The sequence below is a fragment of the Silurus aristotelis genome (assembly GCF_946808225.1).
Source record: "Silurus aristotelis genome assembly, chromosome: 4".
In the NCBI taxonomy this organism is placed as follows: domain Eukaryota; kingdom Metazoa; phylum Chordata; class Actinopteri; order Siluriformes; family Siluridae; genus Silurus; species Silurus aristotelis.
In genome coordinates this window covers 8,257,698-8,283,118 of record NC_139577.1, presented here as the reverse complement: position 1 = coordinate 8,283,118, position 25,421 = coordinate 8,257,698, and the positions used below count along the sequence as shown (strand labels likewise).

The following is a 25,421-nucleotide window of genomic DNA, read 5'->3' as shown; positions in this document are numbered from 1 at the left end:
AATAAATAATAAAATTTAATAATTTAATAATTCTCTGATTATGTAATCGGTATGATTACATAAATCAGTATTATTACCAGTGTGACACTAAAACAGGTAGAAGTAATAACTACTTTTTACTTAAGTACATGTCACAGCCAAAACCTCTTTACTTTCACTTGAGTAAAAAAGTATAATCAGTACTTCAACTTTTACCAGAGTCTTTTAAAACATGAGTATCTGTACTGCTACTTATGTAAAGGATGTGTGTACTTTTGCCACCTCTGATATATACACACTGGCTGTTTGTGTTTACACACACACACACACACACACACACACACACACACACACACACACACACACACACACACACACACGCGTATATTTCATTTACCAGTAGGGGGGACAATAAATATAAAATTTCTCATGAGCAATTTTTGAAGGGGACAAATAATACACTTAAATTGTACTTATAAAGACACAGTGTCCCCACAGTGAAAAACTTTGCTTTTATCATTATTATTGTAGCATGGACACTGCGTCATCATAGTTATTTTCAAAGTTTTTCTCAGGTTCAATGACAAAGCAAAACGAGAATTTAAAAAAGGTTTACATTTTTTTTTTTTTACATTATTTAAGACACTTAAGAACAGAATAGAAATTGATTATACAAAAAAATACAGTGGGGTAAGTTCGGACGTAGCACAGTGATCATTTAGTAAATGCACAGATAAACAATATGCTCATTGTGGCCGTTAATGTTAAGTTAATATTATGCCAAGTCGTCCCAAATAAAACAGTGCATGAGAAACAGCTTTGGCGTGTTAGCTGCAGTGCACTATGCTACAAGCTATTGTAAACAAGCTAACGTTAACTAGATAAGTCATATTTTAATCGCTAATAGAGCAGATTCATGGAAAATTACATCGCTAGTCAGCATTTTAGCGATGTAATTTATAAATGCGCAACTAATTTATAAATGAATCTGCATCAACTACATTAAAGAGAATCGCTTTATTTAAAGTAAATAAAATACCCTAGTTAATGGAGTTAAACATTAATTGAGCCGCAGGCACACTAGTGATGTCCGGTTCTTCTCTAGTTTCTCCAACAGTACACACATTAACCTGAAACATGCTGCTGAACAACTGATCATCACTGAGCATGCGCATACCTGCCGATTCCGAGCAGCACACATACTGCTGTTCTCGAGTCACCAGTACTGTATCAAGAACCGTTTCTTTCGGACACGTCCGACATACTGAGAACGATCATGAGCTGTTAACACAGAGCATGCGCAGCTAACCAAACAGTACACATGCTGGTACCGCGGTTCTCGAGACACGATTCATATACTGGTTGCTAGTTTTTGAATCTCCAGTACACAGAATCAAAATACGACACGTCCGACATATAACAACGATAATGAGCATGCGTGTAATTTCAGCGGGACGAAATGGATTGTATATTTTAAAGTCATTTAATAAACACCAGAAAGTGGAAATATGTTTGTGACTTAATTACTTTCTGATCGCTGTAAGAGGATCTGTTTGGGTCGGCTATATTACAGTTTATGAAACGAGCGAAAGAAGCATTTTAAAGTATTAAATTGCTTTTATAATGAGATAAATGTCTGTGTCTTTTGTATTTATTCATGTTTGTATGATCATAATCATGGATGCTGCACAAAAATGTGATTCCTTGTTTTGATTCCGCCGAGATGATATTTGGATATGCATGACGTCATGACGTAAAAGAACTGGTGAACCGGTGTTTTAAACCGGTTCTTTGAAAAGAACTGATTCGCAAAAAAGAATAGGACTTCCAATAACTAAGACACACACCTGACTCGTGTGTGCAGAGTAGGTAAGATGAACTGGGAACGCAGGCAGTGGGTCAAACCACTGTGAGGAAGGGGAGGGGGAACTCAACTGTTTCTAAATGCATTTTTTGCGGGGTTTTTTTTCTCTTTCTACTTACACAATAGAGAGTGCGATATTTTTTAAATAGTTTTTTTTTCGTAGGACAACCCTCGGATGGAGGGACAACCCTCGGAAGGGGGAGCATGTCCCCTCTGTCCCCCGCGGGATTTACGACCACACACACACACACACACACACACACACACACACACACACACACACACACACACACACCCATTCTCCCCGCCTTCTCTATTGAAAAACCGCGCAAAATCAAACTGAAAGTAAGACAGTTGGAGTTGGTTTTCTTTGTGGTGTTCACGTGTTTTCTCCTGCATGGATCTGTCACATTTCTAACCTGTTTACTTCCATTTTACCATCATCATCATCATTAATATCATCTTATCCAACTCTCGGCAGTGTTCTGTACAGTAAGTGATTTTTTTTTCCGGACTGAAACTTTTACTGCATTGTGACTGAAAGTGCAGAAAATTTGGATTTAATCTGTAGTGTATGAATAAACGTCAATAATTCATACTTGTTTTTATTAGGATTTATTCTGTAGTTTATGAATTAAAGTGCAGAAATTTGTAACTTATTTTTGATAGGATTTAGTCTGTAGTGTATGAATGAAAAGCAGAACCGGGAGCTGCTGTAGACACTGAGGACACAGACTCCCAAATAATCTCCCTCCAGGTCTCCTAATAATCAGAAATCCTCCCCACTCCAGTATTTCACTATATGATGTTATATTTAGTATGCGATATATTATGCTTTTCACTCATTTACTTTAATGATACAAAGCTGAGATTCCCGCCAGTTGGCGCGTCTATACTGCGCATGTGTTTTATGGAACGCCAAGAGATTCAAAAGCAGGTGATTTATTTTTACATGGAGTTCCAGCGTCCGTTCAGTTTCAGCAGGACATTCTCACCCCACTAAACCAGGAGATACTGTAAAAAACAGATATTGAAAGAACGAATAAAGCATATTTTTAAAGTGGGATTTCTGGCTTTCCTCAGAGACGACCCTCAGGGACTGTCCCCAGAGACTTTAATAAAATTCACTTGTGAAAAGAAATGTTATATAAACTGAGAGTGGAGAGAGAAATCATCTTAAACTTACATTAGAACAGTGACAAAGTTATAGTTCATCTAAAAATGTTCACTGCTATAATTTTCTCCACCTTATTTTATTACAATCCTGAATACTGTCTGTTTTTCATTATATAAAATAAACTATTCTAAATTATACCCCCAATCTATTACAGTTTTTTACTATTCCATGGCAGAAGATAGAGGGCATAATTCTTAAAAGTGTAACATCATCACGCAGCTTCGAAACGACTTGAAGGTGAGGAAATTGTTGTCATTTTGTTTTGATAACCAACACAGTAGTGTTTTGAATAATTGATAAATATATGAAACTAATCCACCAATAAACCTGCATACATTATCTGTAGCAGAACCATCAATATTAACCTCATAAAATGACCCTGGGTTTTATTCCCACATTTTGTTCATGCATTATGGTTTTCCTGGGAACTTGAATTTAAGGAAAATTGTGTATTTTTGTGCAAGTTTTGGCCGACTTTTCCTCATGATGTCCAGCTTTTCTTGAAAAGTCTGTCTTGTTAATATTCTTGTAAGTAAACCAAATCAATTCCCTCTCCTCTGTCAGCCATTGTGTAATCAATGGCTGAGAGAGACAAACAGTTATTAAATCTACACACAAAAATGCTGTCTTTTATTTTACAACTGGTGACTGGCCCTTTATTATTTTATTTATTTTTATTTATTTATTTATTTTTATCTGTACAGATGGGACGCCAGAGTCCGGTAAAGTCCAACACAAGTCGAGTTGAAAATCCTGAAGGTCCTGAAGATACCAAAGATTCAGAAGATCTTGAAGATTTAGAGGATCCTGAAATTTCTGAAAGCCCTAAAGATTCAGAAGGTCCTGAAGATCCAGAAGAAGAACCTCAGACAAACAGAAGAAATTCGCTGGTTATTCCAATTGATTTCTCATTAGAAAATCTACTCTCTAGCAGTGTAGGGGAGAGCAAGGACAGAACAGAACCATAAATATACACACAATTTACTTGATGGTTTACTCAATTTGTTTACTAAAATGAAATATTTCACAGCATCTAAACAACATTTCAATAGCAGCTTGGATAAACAATAAACCTGTAAGATCTTTTGTGTTTTAAAGTTTTTGTATTCGTGAGTGTAAAGTTTTTTATACTGAATTTTTAATAAATACGCATTCATTAGATGAAATAGAAATGAACTTATTGTGTATGAGATGTGCAGTAAATACACTTGGGTTTTATATAAAGCCTGAAGAAAAGTCATAAATGTTATGAACTATAACATACACTATAAACACACACACACAATGCTGACTGTCAGTATCGTCGGATTCTCCTCCACATTGAACAGGATATTGAACTTCCTGAATGGAAACGCACATTTCCAAAAATTGAAAACACATCATCTTCTACACAAACTGTATCTGAGTCCCCCTAATTATCAAAGGAGAATTATACCCAGAGGTGACCATCTGCTGTTTCTTTGTATTTCTGTATGTGTGTGAATATGAACATATATATTCACACACGATCGGCAACACCCTGAAACTAAGTTACAGTACAGTGGCCAGGGTCATACCGAGGTTTTTCCTGACGGTTTCCACTCTGAACAGACCACGCAAAGGTCGATCAAAAAAGTTGAGTCCTTGTGCTGTGTATCGGGCGCAGAAGCTGGCTTCAAAAATGACAAATGAGTTTGCAGAAGCGAAATGTCCGATCATCAGTGCTCAGACCATACGCCACACAGTGCAACAAGTCGGTTTGAATAGCCTTCATCGCAGAAATAAGCCTCTTCCAAAGCTGGTTCACAATAAAGCCTGCAAATGGTTTGCTGGAAAAGCTGTCCAAGAGCATGAATTACTGGAACCATGTCCTGTAGTCTGATTAGATTAAGATAAACTTGTTTGGCTTAGAATTGTCCAGCATGGTTGGCGACACGAGTACTTACTAGTACTTAATTGTGTCTTGCCTACAGTCAAGCATGGTGATGGAAGCTGCGGTTCATTAAGGAAAACTTGGATTCCAACATGTACTGTGATATGTTGAAGTGAAAAATGATGCCCTTCCTTCAGAAACTGTACTGAATGGCGGTTTTCCAACATGAAAACAACGGAGGTGATGAAGTGGCCTTGTATCTCTCCAGACATGAACCTGATTGAGCACCTGGCACCTGGTGGAGAAGTGGCATGTGTCTTAGATCCAGAAGCTCTGTGATGTCATTATGGAGGAGTGGAGGAGGATCCCAACAACAACATTTTGTGCAGCTCTGGTGAATTCCATGGCAGGAATATTAAGGCAGTGCTAGATAACAATAACGCATATAACTAACTATATACACTCACCGGCCACTTTGTTAGGTACACCTAATAAAGTGCAGCCTGTACCCAACTGCTCGTTAACGCAAATTTCTAATCAGCCAATGACATGGCAGCAACTCAGTGCATTTAGGCATCTAGACATGGTCAAGACGATCTGCTGCAGTTCAAACCGAGCGCCAGAACGGGGAAGAAAGGTGATTTTAGTGACTTTGAACGTGGCATGGTTGTTGGTGCCAGACGGGCTGGTCTGAGTATTTCAGAAACTGCTGATCTACTCTATTTTCATGCACAACCATCTCTAGGTTTACAGAGAATGGTCCGAAAAAGAGAAAATATCCAGTGAGCGGCGGTTCTGTGGGTGCAAATGCCTTGTTGATGCCAGAGGTCAGAGGAGAATGGCCAGACTGGTTCGGGCTGATAGAAAGGCAACAGTAACTCAAATAACCACTCGTTACAACCGAGGTATGCAGAAGAGCATCTCTGAACGCACAACACTTCGAACCTTGAGGCGGATGGGCTACAGCAGCAGAAGACCACACCGGGTGCCACTCCTGACAGCTAAGAACAGAGAACTGAGGCTACAATTCGCACAGGCTCACCAAAATTGGACAACAGAAGATTGGAAAAACGTTGCCTGGTCCGATGAGTCTCGATTTCTGCTGCGACATTCGGATGGTAGGGTCAGAATTTGGCGTCTACAACATAAAAGCATGGATCCATCCTGCCTTGTATCAATGGTTCAGGCTGGTGGTGGTGGTGTAATGGTGTGGGGGATATTTTCTTGGCACACTTTGGGCCCATTAGTACCAATTAAGCATCGTGTCAACGCCACAGCCTACCTGAGTATTGTTGCTGACCATGTCCATCCCTTTATGACCACAGTGTACCCATCTTCTGATCGCTACTTCCAGCAGGATAACGCACCACGTCATAAAGCGTGAATCATCTCAGACTGGTTTCTTGAACATGACATGGAGTTCACATCAGACTAAAAGTTTCTGAAGCTATTAACTGACTTTTTTTATGAAAACGGAGAGCTGGAAGCAGATTACTTTATCTTCAGAAGAACTTAATTATATAAATTAATAAAGACTGGACTGGAATTATCCGATGAAGGGAAGGGAAAATTCAAAGGTGAGTTTTATGTTAATATCAAAAGTGCAACATGACATTAGCGAGTGCATTTAGCTTAATATTTGCTTATTTTTATGTTTGTCTATGTTTAATTATTGTAATGCTTTAATTAATTCTTACACGTTTTTTGCCTGATCTACTTTTATATTGTTGGTTTGCATATTTGTGTAATTTATTTCCTTACCCTAAAGCTTTATAAGCATTTTTTGTTTAAGAACCGCTCTTTCAAAACGTGTCTCTAAACCTTCTTTTACTTCTTTTTTCTTTTGTTATGTTCTGGATGTTTTTTTAAGAAAGGCCTTGCCTACACTGGACCTAAATGCAACACTTTAGGCTGTTGCACAACTAAATATGCAGTCTAGATCATGTTCACAAAAATATTTTACAACAAAGTAATTAAGCGTTCTGTGTGATCTGCCCATTGTTCTCTGTTTTTAATAGAATGTGATTATATACTTCTGCACTATCTCTTACTGCCCTTTGTCTTTTAGATTTTGAAGTTGATGGGGAAAGTGTCAGTGCTGGTCTCACGGATTACAAGCTTTTTGAGAATTTATAGTAAGTTAATATAATTAACTATTGTGGATTAAGTCTATGTGAACAGTTGCAACTAGTAATTGGGAATTTAATCAAGATTAACTTTTTTTAGGAAGAACCAGCCACACCCTATCCCACTGTTCAGAATTTGGGAGCATCTGACTGGAAACAGGTCTTTAGTGAGAAGAATCTTCAGCACAGTAAATGTGGGGGGATCTGAAATGTGCCATGCCGTTGGGGTGAAGGATGGCATTCTTTCTGCCTTTTGTTCCCTTTTTTTTTATTATTTAACCTTGCATATCCCACTCACACCAGGAACACTTTCTCCAAAGGTATGTGTTGGAGGCATCTACACCTGGGTAAATGCCAATGCCCTATGCATGTCCAAAGTGTTCACGCAGACATTTTACTGTTGTAAAACAAATCAAACATATAGGATTGATTTATGAACATGACTTTTTCATCTGTTGCTGGCTTGATGGGTGTCAACATTTATTTTTAAAATATCAGTCTTTTAGGCGTCATGTATATAGAAAACACAGAATTAATTTTTGGCCAAATAATAACAATATCACAGAGATAATGAAATTGACATTAGTGACAAGGAAGTCAACACTGACACCGCAGAGGATGCTCCTGAAGATGTTATACTGGATTTGAATGATCGTTTAAATAATTTCATGGGAAATCTAGTGTTTCGAAAGGCAGAGAAACAAATGTCCCGCAGTTTGTTTAGCAAGAAATCTTGAAAATCTTACAATGATGGAATATACTTTAAGGAACATTCAACATCTTTTCCAAACATCCAGCTGCATTATGTCTGCACTTCTATGAAGATGAACTTGAAGTGGTTAATTCTCTTTGTTCTAAAATAAACACACAAACTCTGTGCTATCTATACAGTTGGTAATTTAAATATAAAATATAGGTCTCAGCTAAAGCATATTTATCGTGCCTTACTTGTCAAGCATTCTTTATTTAAGCAGCACATGGGTGTTATTCTAAAACCTTTGTTGGGGGATTTAAAATTACTGCCAACTGATGGTCTCTGATGTTCAGAATTAAGATCTTCAATGTGTATTCTTCAATCTGGTTTCTAATCTATGAGAACAATTTGTCTGCACACATGATTGGTAAATTTAGCATATCCTTTAACTCTGGGCAAAACTGTATATACTGTATGGCAACTCTTTCAAATAAGAATGAGTTCTTCAGTGAAGACAAGTATATTCTCAGAACTTCTGAAGTCCAAAAGCATCACTTAGATACTGTTAAGGAAAACCCTGCCAATCTGTTCATTTGATGTCCATTTGAAGTTAAATTGATGTGACAAAAGGACTGCCACCTGACATCATGCATGACTAGTCAAATTAGTTCTATGAAAAACGCATACGACCATACAGGAAGTAAATGCTGAATTGTCATATTGCCATAGGTCAAAATAATAGAGCAAACAAACCATCCCTGCTGTCTGAGAAAATTTTACAGAATTCAAGCATTTCAGGATCAGCTTCACAAACATGAAGCTTATTTAGGCTTTTACCAATCTTGATTGCACACCACATTAAACACAATTCCATATACTGGAATTCTATCTTCTGGTTTGAGAAATTACATATATAGTTATGGCACCTACAGTAAAAAGGGAAACCCGTCCTTTACTTAACATGAAATTGAAAGAGTTTCTGCAAGAGTTAAAAGACAAATATCACGAAATATTACCATCATTAACATATCACCAAAGTGTCACTATCTAATACATTATGCAAGACTTATTTCTTCTTTTGGTCTGCTTCATCCTCTTTGGTGCATGCTTTTTGAAAGCAAGCATCAGTACTTTAAGAATGTATCTAGCACATGTAAAAACTTCATTAACCTCACTTCTTCTTTAAGCAAAAGACAGTTTTCGTCAGAAAGCATGTTGGGTGATATTCCTGTAAAAGTTACAGGAACAAGCATGAGCACTTCATTTACATCTTTACTTAGAGAGCTTCAAAGTACACTTAAGAGTCACAAAAAATGTCAAGCAATTGATTTTGCAGATAAAAAACTAAGCTGTGTGAAAAAGGTTTGTGTAAATAATGTAAAATATGCCATCAAAGATGTTTGTTATTGATCAATTAAAAAGTTTTACTTTGTACATGGGAAAACGTATTTCATATACTAAAACCTTTTGTGAAAATTTATTTTATGAACTGTTTTGCTGCAAATTTTGTTTAAATATTGATGAGATCCTAATTGTAAAGTAAAAATAGTTCTTGAAGGAACACATTTTATACAGTTAAAGTACAAAGTGCCTTGTCAGTGTGCTGGTACCTTAAAGGATAGGATTTGTACCTTTGATGAAGGTATAATAGTGTACCAGCAGGATTTAAAAAAAGGAAAGGTACATTTTGGTTACCAATGGGACAAATCATGTTCCTAAAGCCACAAACTGGAATGGTACACATTTGTTTCTTTATATTATGGTATTCTGTCCCATTAAAAGGTACTGTCCTAGCGACAATGTTTTGAGAGACTGGTCAGAGACTTCATCACCGCATCACTACCAGACTCACTGGACCCTCTACAGTTCGTGTACCGCCCAAACTGTTCTACTGTGGACGCCATTGCTCATCTCCTCCACACTACGATGAGCCACCTGGACTACAGAAAAGGGAATTATACAAAGGTGCTGTTTGTGGACTACAGTTCAGCATTTAACACAATTCCCTCCATAATCACCTCTAAGTTGGAGGTCCTGGGACTGAGCCTGCCGCTGTGTCAATTTGATCTCTAACTTCCTAACAGACAGACCACAAGCTGTACGGGTTGGAAAAGAAACCTCATCCACCCTCACCCTCAGCACTGGAGATCCCCAGGTTTGTGTTCTGAGCCCCCTGCTGTACTCACTGTACACATACGACTGTGTGGCCACGTTTGCTGATGACAATGTTGTGGTGGGCCTGATCTTTAACAACGACGAGACGGCCTACCTACAGAAGGTTAAAAACCTAGAGAGATGGTGCCTGGAGAACAACCTTCTTCTGAACGTCAACAAGAGTAAGGAGTTGATAGTGGACTTCAGCATGAAGCAGGAGCGATCATACCAACCGCTAAACATCAACGGGACCCCAATGGAGAGAGTGGAAAGTTTCCGGTACTTAGGTGTTCACATCACACAGGACCTGTCTTGGAACTGTCACACCAACACCCTGGTGAAGAAGGCCCGGCAGCGTCTTTACCATCTGAGACGCTTAAGGGACTTTAAACTACCATCTCAGGTGCTAAAGACTTTTTACACATGCACCATTGAAAGCGTTCTGACGGGTAGCATCACTTCCTGGTTCAGGAACAGCACCATGCAGGACAGGCAAGCCCTCCAGAGGGTGGTGCGTTCTGCTAAACATACCATCCACACCGAGCTCCCTAACCTGCAGGACATCTACAGCACGTGGTGCCGGACCAGAGCCAGGAAGATTGTGAAGGACCTCAGCCATCCCAACAATGGACTCTTTTCTTTGTTGCGTTCAGCGAAATGCTGAAAGAGAACACAGAGAGAATGAGGAGGAGCTTCTTCCTGCAGGCCAATCAGAGTTTGAACCAGGAAACACCCAGGATCTAGAACTGGTCCACTCTCTCCTTCGTCACACTTTTCTGCAAACATTTTTCTTTTCTCACTACGACACTTTAATCTCTGGACTGTCACTTTAACTGTGCAATAATTATTGAACACTTCAGCATTTTTACATATATTTCTTAAGGTGCTATTGACATAAAAATTCTCAATTCACATATGTAAAGAAATCAAACCATAGATTTCCATAAATTAAGTTATGTTTAATAATCTGAAATAACAGGGAAAAGACACAATGTAAAGACACAAAAAAAGGAGGTAAAAAAAGGCATGGAAAGCCAGGACACCCGCTGAAATCATTCAGTAATTAGAAAGCAATCTTGCCCCTTGACAGTGCAAATGAATATCTGCTGGTTCAGTCCCAATTGATAAAGGTGTTCTATTACCAAGGCGTCACACAATAAATATTTTATGATGAGTAAAAGCAAAGAGCTCTCTCAAGGCCTTCGCAAGCTTATTGTTGCAAAACATACTAATGGGATTGGTTACAGAAGAATTTCTTGTGTTGTCTGTCTGTACTGTTTTTCGTCTGCACTGTTTGCACTAGGTTGCACTCGATGCACTTTATGTAGCTTTGTGTTGTGTTGTAACTCTATGTTGTTTTGTGTAGCAGCAGGGTTCTGGAGGAACGATGTCTTCTTTTTACTGTGTACTGTGTACCACTGTGTATAGAAGAAATGACAATATAAGCCACTTGAATTGACTTGACACACGCACACACACACACACACACCATTCTCTCCGCCTTCTCACCCAGGAGCCAATCAAATATTTACAATATTTTTAAAAGGCGTGAGAGCAAGCTGAAAGTAAGACAGTTGGAGTTGGTTTTCTTTGCTGTGTTCACGTGTTTTCTCTTGCCTGGATCTGTCACATTTCTAACCTGTTTTCTTCCATTTACCATCATCATCATCATTAATATCATCTTATCCAACTTTTTGCAGTGTTCTGTACAGTAAGTGATATTTTTTTTTATTACATTGTGACTGAAAGTGCAGAAGATATTTAGAAGTAGTTACTTATTCCTTTTAGGATTTATTCTGTAGTGTATAAATAAAAGTGCAGAAGTTTATAACTTATTTTTGATAGGATTTAGTCTGTAGTGTATAAATAAAAGGCAGAACCTGGAACTGCTGTAGACACTGAGGACACAGACTCCCGAATAATCTCCCTCCAGGTCTCCTAATAATCAGAAATCCTCCCCACTCCAGTATTTCACTATATGATGTTATATTTAGTATGCAATATATTATGCTTTTCACTCATTTACTTTAATGATACAAAGATGATGTTGACATGTTTATGCTTTAATGATACGAAGTTGATGTTGACATGTATCTCCTGCTTCCGAATTCGGCGGTTGAAATGACCATCTAATTATATAACAGTTGGCGCGGCTTTACTGCGCATGTGTTTTATGGAACGCCAAGAGATTCAAAAGCAGGTGATTTATTTTTACATGGAGTTCCAGCGTCCGTTCAGTTTCAGCAGGACATTCTCACCCCACTAAACCAGGAGATACTGTAAAAAACAGATATTGAAAGAACGAATAAAGCATATTTTAAAAGTGGGATTCAAAGCATGGAATCAGGTTTATGGACACATCACCATTCTGTATGTCATTTATTTTTTTAGTTTTTACAAAATAGTTTCAAGTCAGCATTCTGTCCTTTTCAAATATCTGGTTTGAAATGCAAGATCCAACTTCTGGCTTGAAATGAGACTGTGGTTGCAGTGTACAATGATGTGCTACAATGTGTCTAAAGCACAAAAGTGAATAAAATTGTTAATAAAATTCTTATTTGAGTATTTAAGTTCTGTGCTTTCTGGGCTATATTATTCATAAAAAAAGGAATATTTAGATTTAATTAATTGAATTGATTAAATTCAAATCAATGTGCAGATTAATGTAGATGATTATTACTCAATTATGATATGTAGAATTAAACCCAGCCATTAGGGGGGCACAAGCCAGTGTACTCTTAGTGCCGGTCCCAAGCCCGGGTAAATGGGGAGGGTTGCGTTAGGAAGGGCATCCAGCGTAAAACATGTGCCAAATCAAATATGCGGATCACAAATGAGAATTTCATACCGGATCGGTCGAGGCCCGGGTTAACAACGACCGCCACAGGTATCGTTAGCCGACAGGGTACCGGTGGAAATTGGGCTACTGTTGGCCGAAGGAGGAAAAGGAGAGGAGGAAGACGTCTACAGAAATGGCAGGAAAAGGAGCAGTGTAGGAGAGTAGAGGTTCGGGTTGGTACTTTAAATGTTGGTACTATGACGGGTAAAGGGAGAGAGATAGCTGATATGATGGAGAGGAGAAAGGTAGATGTGTTGTGTGTTCAGGAGACCAAGTGGAAAGGGAGTAAGGCCAGGAACATTGGAGGTGGGTTTAAACTGTTTTATCATGGTGTGGAGGGGAAGAGAAATGGTGTAGGGGTGATTCTGAAGGAAGCGTACAGTAAGAGTGTAGTGGAGGTGAAGAGAGTTTCTGATAGGGTGATGATCGTGAAGGTGGAAGTTGAAGGGATGATGATAAATGTCATCAGTGCCTATGCTCCACAAGTTGGCTGTGAGATGGAGGAGAAAGAAAGATTCTGGAGTGAATTAGATGAAGTGGTAGATGGTGTACCTAGGAAAGAATGATTGGTGATTGGGGCAGACTTTAATGGGCATGTAGGTGAAGGGAACAGAGGTGATGAGGAGGTGATGGGTAGGTATGGTTTTAAGGAGAGGAATGTGGAAGGGCAGATGGTGGTAGATTTTGATAAAAGGATGGAAATGGCAGTGGTGAACACGTATTTTAAGAAGAAGGAGGATCATAGGGTGACGTATAAGAGTGGAGGAAGGTGCACACAGGTGGATTATGTTCTGTGTAGGAGATGCAACCTGAAGGAGATTGGAGACTGTAAGGTGTTGGCGGAGGACAGTGTAGCTAGACAGCATCGGATGGTGGTCTGTAGGATGGTTTTGGAGGCGAAGAAGAAGAGGAGGAAAGTAAGGTTTGAAAGAAGAATAAGATGGTGGAAACTGAAGGAGGAAGAGTGTAGTGTGAGGTTCAGGGAAGAGGTCAGACAGGGGCTTGGTGGTGGTGAAGAGGTGCCGGATGATTGGGCAACTACTGCAGGAGTGATGAGGGAGGCAGCTAGAAAAGTACTTGGTGTGACATCTGGAAATAGAAAGCAAGACAAGGAGACGTGGTGGTGGAATGAGGAAGTGCAGGAGAGCATTAGGGGAAAGAGATTGGCAAAACAGAAGTGGGATCGACAGAGTGATGAGAAAAGTAGGCAGGAGTACAAGGAGATGCGGCAGCAGGTTAAAAGGGATGTGGCGAAAGCCAAGGAAAAGGCATATGAGGAACTGTATAAGAGGTTGGACACTAAGGAAGGATTTATACCAATTGGCCAAGCAGAGGGACCGAGCTGGGAAGGATGTACTGCAAGTTAGAGCAATAAAGGATGGAGAGGGAAATGTGTTGACTAGTGAGGAGAGTGTGTTGAGAAGATGGAGGGAGTATTTTGAGCAGCTGATGAATGAGGAAAATCAGAGAGAGAGAAGGTTGGAGGATGTGGAGTTGGTGAAGCAGGATGTAGATAGGATTAGTAAGGAGGAAGTGAGAGCAGCGATTAAGAGGATGAAGAATGGAAAGTCGGTTGGACCAGATGACATACCGGTAGAAGCGTGGAGATGTTTAGGAGAGATGGCAGTGGAGTTTTTAACCAGATTGTTTAACAGGATTCTGGAAGGGGAGAGGATGCCTGAGGAATGGAGAAGGAGTGTGCTGGTACCGATCTTTAAGCATAAGGGAGATGTGCAGACCTGCAGTAACTACAGGGGAATTAAGTTGATCAGTCACACCATGAAGTTATGGGAAAGAGTAGTGGAAGCCAGGCTGAGAGAAGAGGTGACCATCTGTGAGCAACAGTATGGTTTCATGCCGAGGAAGAGCACCACAGATGCCTTATTTGCTTTGAGGATGTTGATGGAGAAGTATAGAGAAGGACAGAAGGAGCTGCATTGTGTATTTGTGGATTTAGAGAAAGCGTACGACAGGGTGCCGAGAGAGGAGTTGTGGTATTGTATGAGGAAGTCAGGTGTGTCAGAGAAGTATGTGAGGGTGGTGCAGGACATGTATGAGGACAGTGTGACGGCAGTAAAGTGTGCAGTAGGTACGACAGACTGGTTCAGGGTGAAGGTTGGACTGCATCAAGGATCGGCCCTGAGCCCTTTCCTGTTTGCAGTGGTGATGGACAGGTTGACGGACGAGGTCAGACAGGAGTCTCCCTGGACTATGATGTTTGCAGATGATATTGTGATTTGTGGTGAGAGTAGAGAGCAGGTTGAGAAGAGCCTAAAGAGGTGGAGATATGCGCTGGAGAAAAGGGGAATGAAAGTCAGTAGGAGTAAGACAGAGTACATGTGTGTGAATGAGAGGGAGGGCAGTGGAGTGATGCGGTTGCAGGGAGAAGAGGTGAAGAAGGTGGAGGAGTTCAGGTACCTGGGGTCAACAGTGCAAAGTAATGGAGAGTGTGTTATGGAAGTAAAGAAAAGAGTGCAGGCAGGGTGGAGTGGGTGGAGAAGAGTGACAGGAGTGATTTGTGATAGAAGAGTATCTGCAAGAATGAAAGGGAAAGTTTATAGGACTGTGGTGAGACCTGCGATGTTGTATGGATTAGAGACAGTGGCATTGAGTAAAAGACAGGAGGTGGAGCTGGAGGTAGCAGAGCTGAAGATGTTAAGGTTTTCGTTGGGAGTGACGAGGATGGACAAGATTAGAAATGAGTTTATTAGAGGGACAGCACATGTAGGATGTTTTGGTGACAAGGTGAGGGAGGCGAGATTGAGATGGTTTGGACATGTGCAGAGAAGGGACATGAATTATATTGGTAGAAAAATGCTGAAGATGGAGCCACCAGGAAGGAGGAAAAGAGGAAGGCCAAGGAGGAGGTTCATGGATGTGGTGAGGGAAGACATGCAGGTAGTTGGTGTAAAAGAGGCAGATATAGAGGACAGGGTGGTATGGAGACGGATGATCCGCTGTGGCGACCCCTAATGGGAGCAGCCAAAAGAAGAAGAAGAAGAAGAAGAAGATATGTAGAATTAAATTAATTTTTAGTAGTACTATTTACACATTAGGGAGTTTATCTTTTTCAAATCTACTCAATATTTTTGTTTAGATTATAATTAATTCTGTACTGTTTTCTATTAAAATCTACTTATATTAAATGGATAACTATTAAGGGTCTCATTTAATTAATGTTTACTCAATACCAAACCTTGTGAAATTTAATTAATAATATTGCTTGTAATCTGTTGCCTCATTTTTATTAAGTAGATATGGTGTATCTTTTCTTACAGTGTAGATAATTGCCATTAAGAAATAAGTTATATTAGGGCAAAAGACATAAACATTTAAAATGCTTAATAACTTCTTAGAGAACAATAAGATGATCGACTAAATTTTGACCACAAGGCTGAACACTTTCCAGTCGCACTTCTGTACACTGCTTTTTAATCTGCCTTCGCCATCAGAAATGTAACTGTCGTTCGTGTATATAAGGTTGAGGGTGTGGGCTGCACACCGGTGATGTGGAGGGAGAACATACCTTTCGCTGTCATCACGTAAAACATCGTGCAATTCCGTAAATATGACCTCGTCCTCGTCTACATCATTCTCTGCTTCATCATCAGCTTGAAACATTCTGAACGCTTTTACAAAGTTAGCGCTATTATCAGTGACCGTGACAGTTTATCTTCCCACAAAGAGCAAATGAGCTGTGAATTTGCTCTCTGTCTCCGCTGTGATGGCATCGTACATGTGTCTCCCACGGAGAACTTATATTCTGAGCAGTCCATAGAGCTGCAGTGGTGGAAAGTCGGCAAAAGTTTTCTATATTTCTGTCTCTATTTCCAGATATGCATTGCATAATGTTGCATATATTCAACATTATACACACACACACACACACACACACACACACACACACACACACACACACACACATCTGTAGTGCTGTGCTTTGCATGCAGATGTTGTTGTTTTTTTAGTGGTATGACAAGAGCTTTTCACCAACACATAAACTCGCATTACTTAAAAAAAAAAAAAAGTAACTTAGATATTAATGTGTAAATTTATAAATTAACGTGCTACTTTACTCGTTACTCCAGAAAAGTAATATTATTACGTAACGCACGTTACTTGTAACGCGTTACCCCTAACACTGCTTGTAAGTGTGTCTACAACCAAATACATTTCCTCTCCTCTGTCAGCCATTGTGTAATGACTAACAGTTATTAAATCCACACAATTATTATTTTTTTTATCTGTACAGATGGGACGCCGGAGTTCGGTGAAGTCCAACACGAGTCGAGGTGAAAATCCTGAAGGTCCAGAAGATACCAAAGATTCAGAAGATTTTGAAGATTTAGAGGATCCTAGGCATTCAGAAGGTCCTAAATATTCACAAGATCCTGAAAATTCAAAAAGCCCTAAAGATTCAGAAGGTCCTGAAGATCCAGAAGAAGAACCTCAGACAAACAGAAGAGGATCTTTGATTTTTCCTCCTGATTTCTCATTAGAAAATGTAGTCTCTAGCAGTGTAGAGGAGAGCAAGAGCAGAACAGAACCATAAATATACACACACAAATTACTTGATGGTTTACCAGGGGTCACCAACTCTGGTCCAATTCCAGACCACTAAGCCTTTTCGCATAATAAAATAAATATATGCCAAACGCTATTTTTTTAATAAAATAAAATTTATATCAGGCACATCAAGGTCAGATTAGTGAGTGAAATATAATGGCATTCATAAAAATAATATATTGATATATTACCGATGCAACTTGAAGCATAGAAGACATGAGATACATTAAGTTAGGTAAAGACAATAAGTCTAATGTTAAAATGTAATGAGATTTCTGTGGGGGTTTTTTTAACCAGTAAAGTTACTTATGATCTGTAATCTCAGTTCAGTAGAAACAAAAGCACTATAGTTTTTTCTTTTATTTATCTTTTATTTTGTTTAAAAAGCATAAATTCATGTTTTTAGGTATAGAATTGTCCGGACCTCAGCTGGCGAGGGTTCATTTACTGGACCTCGAGCAATGAAATATTTCTCAACATCTGAACAACATTTCAATGGCAGATTAATAAACACTACACCTGTAAGATCTTTTGTGTTTAATTTATATATATATATATATATATATATATATATATATATATATATGCATTTATTAAATCGAATAGAAATGTACTTCTTGTTTGTGTGTGATATTTGAAGTAAATACAGTTAGATTTTATAACCAGCCATTAGGGGGGCACAAGCCAGTGCACTCTTAGTGCCGGTCCCAAGCCCGGGTAAATGGGGAGGGTTGCGTTAGGAAGGGCATCCAGCGTAAAACATGTGCCAAATCAAATATGCGGATCACAAATGAGAATTTCATACCGGATCGGTCGAGGCCCGGGTTAACAACGACCGCCCCAGGTATCGTTAGCCGACAGGGTACCGGTGGAAATTGGGCTACTGTTGGCCGAAGGAGGAGAAGAGGAAGACGTCTACAGAGACGGCAGGAAAAGGAGCAGTGTAGGAGAGTAGAGGTTCGGGTTGGTACTTTAAATGTTGGTACTATGACTGGTAAAGGGAGAGAGGTAGCTGATATGATGGAGAGGAGAAAGGTAGATATGTTGTGTGTTCAGGAGACCAAGTGGAAAGGGAGTAAGGCCAGGAACATTGGAGGTGGGTTTAAACTGTTTTATCATGGTGTGGATGGAAAGAGAAATGGTGTAGGGGTGATTCTGAAGGAAGAGTACAGTAAGAGTGTAGTGGAGGTGAAGAGAGTTTCTGATAGGGTGATGATCGTGAAGGTGGAGGTTGAAGGGATGATGATAAATGTCATCAGTGCCTATGCTCCACAAGTTGGCTGTGAGATGGAGGAGAAGGAAAGATTCTGGAGTGAATTAGATGAAGTGGTAGATGGTGTACCTAGGAAAGAACGATTGGTGATTGGGGCAGACTTTAATGGGCATGTAGGTGAAGGGAACAGAGGTGATGAGGAGGTGATGGGTAGGTATGGTTTTAAGGAGAGGAATGTGGAAGGGCAGATGGTGGTAGATTTTGCTAAAAGGATGGAAATGGCAGTGGTGAACACGTATTTTAAGAAGAAGGAGGATCATAGGGTGACGTATAAGAGTGGAGGAAGGTGCACACAGGTGGATTATGTTCTGTGTAGGAGATGCAACCTGAAGGAGATTGGAGACTGTAAGGTGTTGGCAGGGGACAGTGTAGCTAGACAGCATCGGATGGTGGTCTGTAGGATGGTTTTGGAGGCGAAGAAGAAGAGGAGGAAAGTAAGGATTGAAAGAAGAATAAGATGGTGGAAACTGAAGGAGGAAGAGTGTAGTGTGAGGTTCAGGGAAGAGGTCAGACAGGGGCTTGGTGGTGGTGAAGAGGTGCCGGATGATTGGGCAACTACTGCAGGAGTGATGAGGGAGGCAGCTAGAAAAGTACTTGGTGTGACATCTGGAAATAGAAAGCAAGACAAGGAGACGTGGTGGTGGAATGAGGAAGTGCAGGAGAGCATTAGGGGAAAGAGGTTGGCAAAACAGAAGTGGGATCGACAGAGTGATGAGAAAAGTAGGCAGGAGTACAAGAAGATGCGGCAGCAGGTAAAAAGGGATGTGGCGAAAGCCAAGGAAAAGGCACATGAGGAGCTGTATAAGAGGTTGGACACTAAGGAAGGAGAAAAGGATTTATACCGATTGGCCAGGCAGAGGGACCGAGCTGGGAAGGATGTACTGCAAGTTAGAGCAATAAAGGATGGAGAGGGAAATGTGTTGACTAATGAGGAGAGTGTGTTGAGAAGATGGAGGGAGTATTTTGAGCAGCTGATGAATGAGGAAAATCAGAGAGAGAGAAGGTTGGAGGATGTGGAGTTGGTGAAGCAGGATGTAGATAGGATTAGTAAGGTGGAAGTGAGAGCAGCGATTAAGAGGATGAAGAATGGAAAGTCGGTTGGACCAGATGACATACCGGTAGAAGCGTGGAGATGTTTAGGAGAGATGGCAGTGGAGTTTTTAACCAGATTGTTTAACAGGATTCTGGAAGGGGAGAGGATGCCTGAGGAATGGAGAAGGAGTGTGCTGGTACCGATCTTTAAGCATAAGGGAGATGTGCAGACCTGCAGTAACTACAGGGGAATTAAGTTGATCAGTCACACCATAAAGTTATGGGAAAGAGTAGTGGAAGCCAGGCTGAGAGAAGAGGTGACCATCTGTGAGCAACAGTATGGTTTCATGCCGAGGAAGAGCACAACAGATGCCTTATTTGCTTTGAGGATGTTGATGGAGAAGTATAGAGAAGGACAGAAGGAGCTGCATTGTGTATTTGTGGATTTAGAGAAAGCGTACGACAGGGTGCCGAGAGAGGAGTTGTGGTATTGTATGAGGAAGTCAGGTGTGTCAGAGAAGTATGTGAGGGTGGTGCAGGACATGTATGAGGACAGTGTGACGGCAGTGAAGTGTGCAGTAGGTACGACAGACTGGTTCAGGGTGAAGGTTGGACTGCATCAAGGATCGGCCCTGAGCCCTTTCCTGTTTGCAGTGGTGATGGACAGGTTGACGGACGAGGTCAGACAGGAGTCTCCCTGGACTATGATGTTTGCAGATGATATTGTGATTTGTGGTGAGAGTAAAGAGCAGGTTGAGAAGAGCCTGGAGAGGTGGAGATATGCGCTTAAGAGAAGGGGAATGAAAGTCAGTAGGAGTAAGACAGAGTACATGTGTGTGAATGAGAGGGAGGGCAGTGGAGTGATGCGGTTGCAGGGAGAAGAGGTGGAGAAGGTGGAGGAGTTCAGGTACCTGGGGTCAACAGTGCAAAGTAATGGAGAGTGTGTTAGAGAAGTAAAGAAAAGAGTGCAGGCAGGGTGGAGTGGGTGGAGAAGAGTGACAGGAGTGATTTGTGATAGTAGGGTATCTGCAAGAATAAAAGGGAAAGTTTATAGGACTGTGGTGAGACCTGCGATGTTGTATGGATTAGAGACAGTGGCATTGAGTAAAAGACAGAAAGTGGAGCTGGAGGTAGCAGAGCTGAAGATGTTAAGGTTTTCGTTGGGAGTGACGAGGATGGACAAGATTAGAAATGAGTTTATTAAAGGGACAGCACATGTAGGATGTTTTGGTGACAAGGTGAGGGAGGCGAGATTGAGATGGTTTGGACATGTGCAGAGAAGGGACATGAATTATATTGGTAGAAAAATGCTGAAGATGGAGCCACCAGGTAGGAGGAAAAGAGGAAGGCCAAGGAGGAGGTTCATGGATGTGGTGAGGGAAGACATGCAGGTAGTTGGTGTGAAAGAGGCAGATGTAGAGGACAGGGTGGTATGGAGACGGATGATCCGCTGTGGCGACCCCTAATGGGAGCAGCCGAAAGATGAAGAAGAAGAAGACAGTTAGATTTTATATAAAGCCTGAAGAAAAGTCAAAGGTTATAAACTATTACAGTATATATAAATAAAACAATGGTACATCTTCTTCATCTTCTTTCGGCTGCTCGTTAGGGGTCGCCACAGCGGATCATCTATCTCCATACTACCCTGTCCTTTATATTTTCCTTCTTCATGGCAGCTCTATACTCAGCATTCTTCCACCTTTATACCCTATGTCCCTCCTCTGCACGAGTCCTCAATCTAGCCTCCCTTACCGTCTCCAAAACGTTCTACATGCTCTGTCCCTCTCAAAAAATGATTTCTAATCCAGTCCTTCCTCATCACTCCCAATGAAAATCTTAGCATCTTCCTATAAACTTTCACTTTCACTCTTGTAGATACCCTTCCATCACTCATGCCACTCTTCTCCACCCACTCCACCATGCCTGCACTCTTTTCCTCACTTCTTCACACTCTCTATTACTTTGCACTGTCGACCCCAGGTACTTAAAAACCTCATAGTCTGTGGAGTCTCCTCTCTGACCTTGTCTGTCAACCTGTCTATCACCACTGCAAACAGGAAAGGGCTCAGAGCTGATCCTTGATGTAATCCCACCTCCACCTTAAACCAGTCTGCCGTTCCTACTGCACACTTCCATACTGTCCATACATAATGAAACCATACTGCTGCTTACAGATAGTCACCTCTTCTCTCAGCCTGCCATCCACTTCCCATAACCTCATGGTGTGACTGATCAACTTTATACCCCTGTAGTTACTGCAGGTCTGCACTATCCTATATATATCCTATATAGATCCCCCCTATTCTTAAAAAACGGTACCAGCACACTTCTTCCCCATTTCTCAGGCATCCTCTACCTGTCCAGAATCTTGTTAAACAATCTTGTTAAAAACTCCACTGCCATCTCACCTAAACATCTCCATGCTTCTACCGGTATGTCATCTGGGCCAACCGACGTTTCACTCTTCATCCTCCTAATCACTGCTCTCACTTCTTCCTTACTAATCCTATCTACTTCCTGCTTCACCATCTCCACACCATCCAACCTTCTCTCTCTCTCATTTTACTTGTTCATCAGCTGCTCAAAATACTCCCTCCATCTTTGCAACACACTCTCCTCACTAGCCAACACATTTCCATCTCCATCCTTTATTGCTCTAATTTGCAGCACATCCTTCCCAGCTATGCCTGGCCAATCAGTAAAAATCCTTTTTCTTCTTCCTTAGTTTCCAACTTCTCATACAGCTCCTCATATTCCTTATCCTTGGCTTTCACCACATCCCTCTTTACCTGCTGCCGCATCTCCTTGTACTCCTGCCTACTTTTCTCATCACTCTTTTAATCCCAATTCTGTTTAGCCAACTTCTTTCTCCTTATGCTCTCCTGCACTTCCCCATTTCACCACCACGTCTCTGTGTCTTCCTTTCTATTTCCAGATGTTACACCAAGTACCTTTCTAGCTGTCTCCCTTATCACTTCTGCAGTAGTTGCCCAATCATCCAGCACCTCTTCACCACCACCGAGCCACTGTCTGACCTCTTCCTTGAATCTCACACTACAGTCTTCCTCCTTCAGTTTCCACCATCTTATTCTTTTTTCAGTCCTCACTCTCCTCCTCTTCTTCTCTACCTCCAAAACCATCCTACAGACCACCATCCGATGCTGTCTAGCTACACTGTCCCCTGCCTACACTTTACAGTCTCCAATCCTTCAGGTTGCATCTCCTACATGGAACATAGTCCACCTGTGTGCACCTTCCTCCACTCTTATAGGTCACCCTACGATCCTCCTTCTTCTTAAAATAAGTGTTCACCACTGCCATTTCCATCCTTTTAGCAAAATCTACCACCATCTACCTACTCTTTCTTCAGATTCACCCATACACCATTTCTCTTTCCATCCACACCATGATAGAACAGTTTGAACCCCCCTACAATGTTCCTGGCCTTACTCCCTTTCCACTTGGTCTCCTGAACACACAACATTTCTACCTTTCTCCTCTTCATCATATCAGCTAACTCTCTCCCTTTACCAGTCATAGTACCAACATTTAAAGTACCCACCATACCCTACACCCTCCTACACTTCTCCTTTTCCTGCCGTCTCTCTAGTCATCTTCCTCCTCTCCTTCGGCCAACAGTAGCCCAATTTCCACTGGTATGCTGTTGGCTAACAATACCTGTGGTGGTCGTTGGTAACCCGGACCTCGACCGATCCTGTATGAAATTCTCGTTCGTAATCCACATATTTGATTTGGCACATGTTTTACACTGGATGCCCTTCCTAACACAACCCTTCCTATTTATCCGGACTTGAGACCATTACATTACTGGCTTGTGCAACCCTAATGGCTGGGTTTGTACTGTATTACTATAGTGAATTTTACATTATCTGTAAAATAGTTCCAAAACATGCACCATCAACAGCTTATGGTAACAAAACTAAGCAGCAAAAGAGAAAGACAAAACAACTTTTAAAGAAAAGATTGAACTTCTGGATATGCATTGCAGTTGCAAGAGTTTTGCTGCTGTTGGCCACCATTGAATGCGAAATATTGTGACGATGGAAGCTCTTTTGTCGTTGTGGAACGAGGACTATCGTTGGAAAAATATTTCCTTGGACAGCAACATCATACAAGAAAAGGCATGACATATGTATAACAAATTTGCATCTAAAGGTGAGGAAGATAAAGCAGAAGGTACAAATACTACAGCTAGTACTTATACTCAAGAACCACACACAGGGACATCAGCAGATTCAGAGGAAATTGAAGCCAGAAAGAGTTGGTTTTAACACAGTATACAGTACAGTACTTTTAATTTCTTTAATCTATTTGTTATTATATTAAACACTACATGTGTTTATTAGGGTTTTTTGGGCATGAAGTGTGTGATTTTTGTAACATTTTAGGTTTATAAAGTGAAGTATAGGTATACAGTACATTATAGGGGCCCATCAAGTTATCATCCTTTTTAGATATTTGAGGGATTACTGTAGTTTTATATATATTAACATAAAAATACAGTGCAACATTATACTACTATCCTACATTCTTACATAACACGTGTAGCAAAAGCTTTTACTAAAGGAACTGATGTTCTAACTTCAGTCTGGATTCAAATCTTGTAACGTCCAGCACATTGTTTACTCACTGAACCACCCACTGCCTTACCTGAGCTATTTATTTGGGGCTTAGTGCGTTTATAAAGATCAACTCAAGTGCATGAATGTTTAAACTCAGGTTTAGATTTAGGTAGAGTTAACTGAGCCAATAGTTCTGGAGGTTCAGTTTCCATTTTACAGAACTACAGTTAAAGCCTCAGCTAAAGCAGGTGAGCCACCACACCCCTTTTATACATCCAGTGTATTGGAAATTATCTTGAAGTGTGTGGGGCCATTAAATCTGTTCTCATGACTTATAGACAAGTGAGAGGAGCTTCTCAAGCTTGTTCCAGGTGTGGGACATAGATTATGCTGCAATGTTCTTACCTCAGAAGTGAGACATCTATACCATTTCTTTAGCAACAAATCATTTACAGGGACGTTTACAGTGTCAGTACTTTGTCAGAGTCAGACGTATCTGTAATTTTAGGTTTTTCCACAACATCAGGATTTTTCACTTTTCTTGTGCATTGGCAAGCTGTGTTTTCTTTGTCTTGTTAACTTCAAAAGCGAGCGAGCGAGAGACAGAGACAGAGAGAGAGAGAGAGAGAGAGAGAGAGAGAGAGAGAGAGAGAGAGAGAGAGAGAAACTGAAGAAACTGGTGACTGACTATAACAATAGCAAGAACAGGAACTAATTTGTGTTTACATGAAAAATTATGACATGTATGTGAATGAATAGAAATTGTAGATCATGGCAAATTACTGTGGTGTGGCCGGAAATCTTGTTCCGAGTTGACACAGCAGATCAGCAGCCCCACAGCGCCGTCATGTGGCTATAATCTTAAACAACAGCGTTTTTTCGCTCTAACACTCCTCGATCCATCCAGTAGCTCATGAACACAGCAGCTCATGAAGTGATGTGATGTCACAGTGATATAGATGCGGGTAGAGTTTTTAGAAGCAGGGTTTTGTGTTGTACACAAGCTTTAATGCTCTAACCCCATTTTTTTCCGAAATTAATATAATGCTGTAAAGAAATATGTCTGGTCATATTTCTTGTGTGTATTCGTTTTGGTTTTGGCAGTGCTCAGGAACAGAATTATTTCAAATAACCATAAGCTTGTCTTTATAAGCAGAGATGATCCTGGAAGTGTGTCGTAGCCGTGCCTTCTCCATTTATACAAAGAACTTTCCAAATTCACTGCTCAATGCAGATTGACTGGCACTTACATAGAACAGCACGATAAATTATTTTCAGTGAG

At 40.6% G+C, this 25,421-nt stretch overlaps 1 protein-coding gene across 1 annotated transcript; it reads left to right on the top strand.

Annotated features, from left to right (window-relative positions):
• Positions 1-393: 393 nt before the first annotated feature.
• Positions 394-24,555, top strand: LOC310724742 (craniofacial development protein 2-like; the record flags this gene model as incomplete). Its single annotated transcript, XM_083539023.1, has 3 exons — positions 394-531; positions 17,901-19,411; positions 24,478-24,555. The coding sequence occupies exons 2-3, from the start codon at positions 18,029-18,031 to the stop codon at positions 24,553-24,555; spliced, it is 1,461 nt and encodes a 486-aa protein (XP_083395149.1). The 5' UTR covers positions 394-531; positions 17,901-18,028.
• Positions 24,556-25,421: the final 866 nt, after the last annotated feature.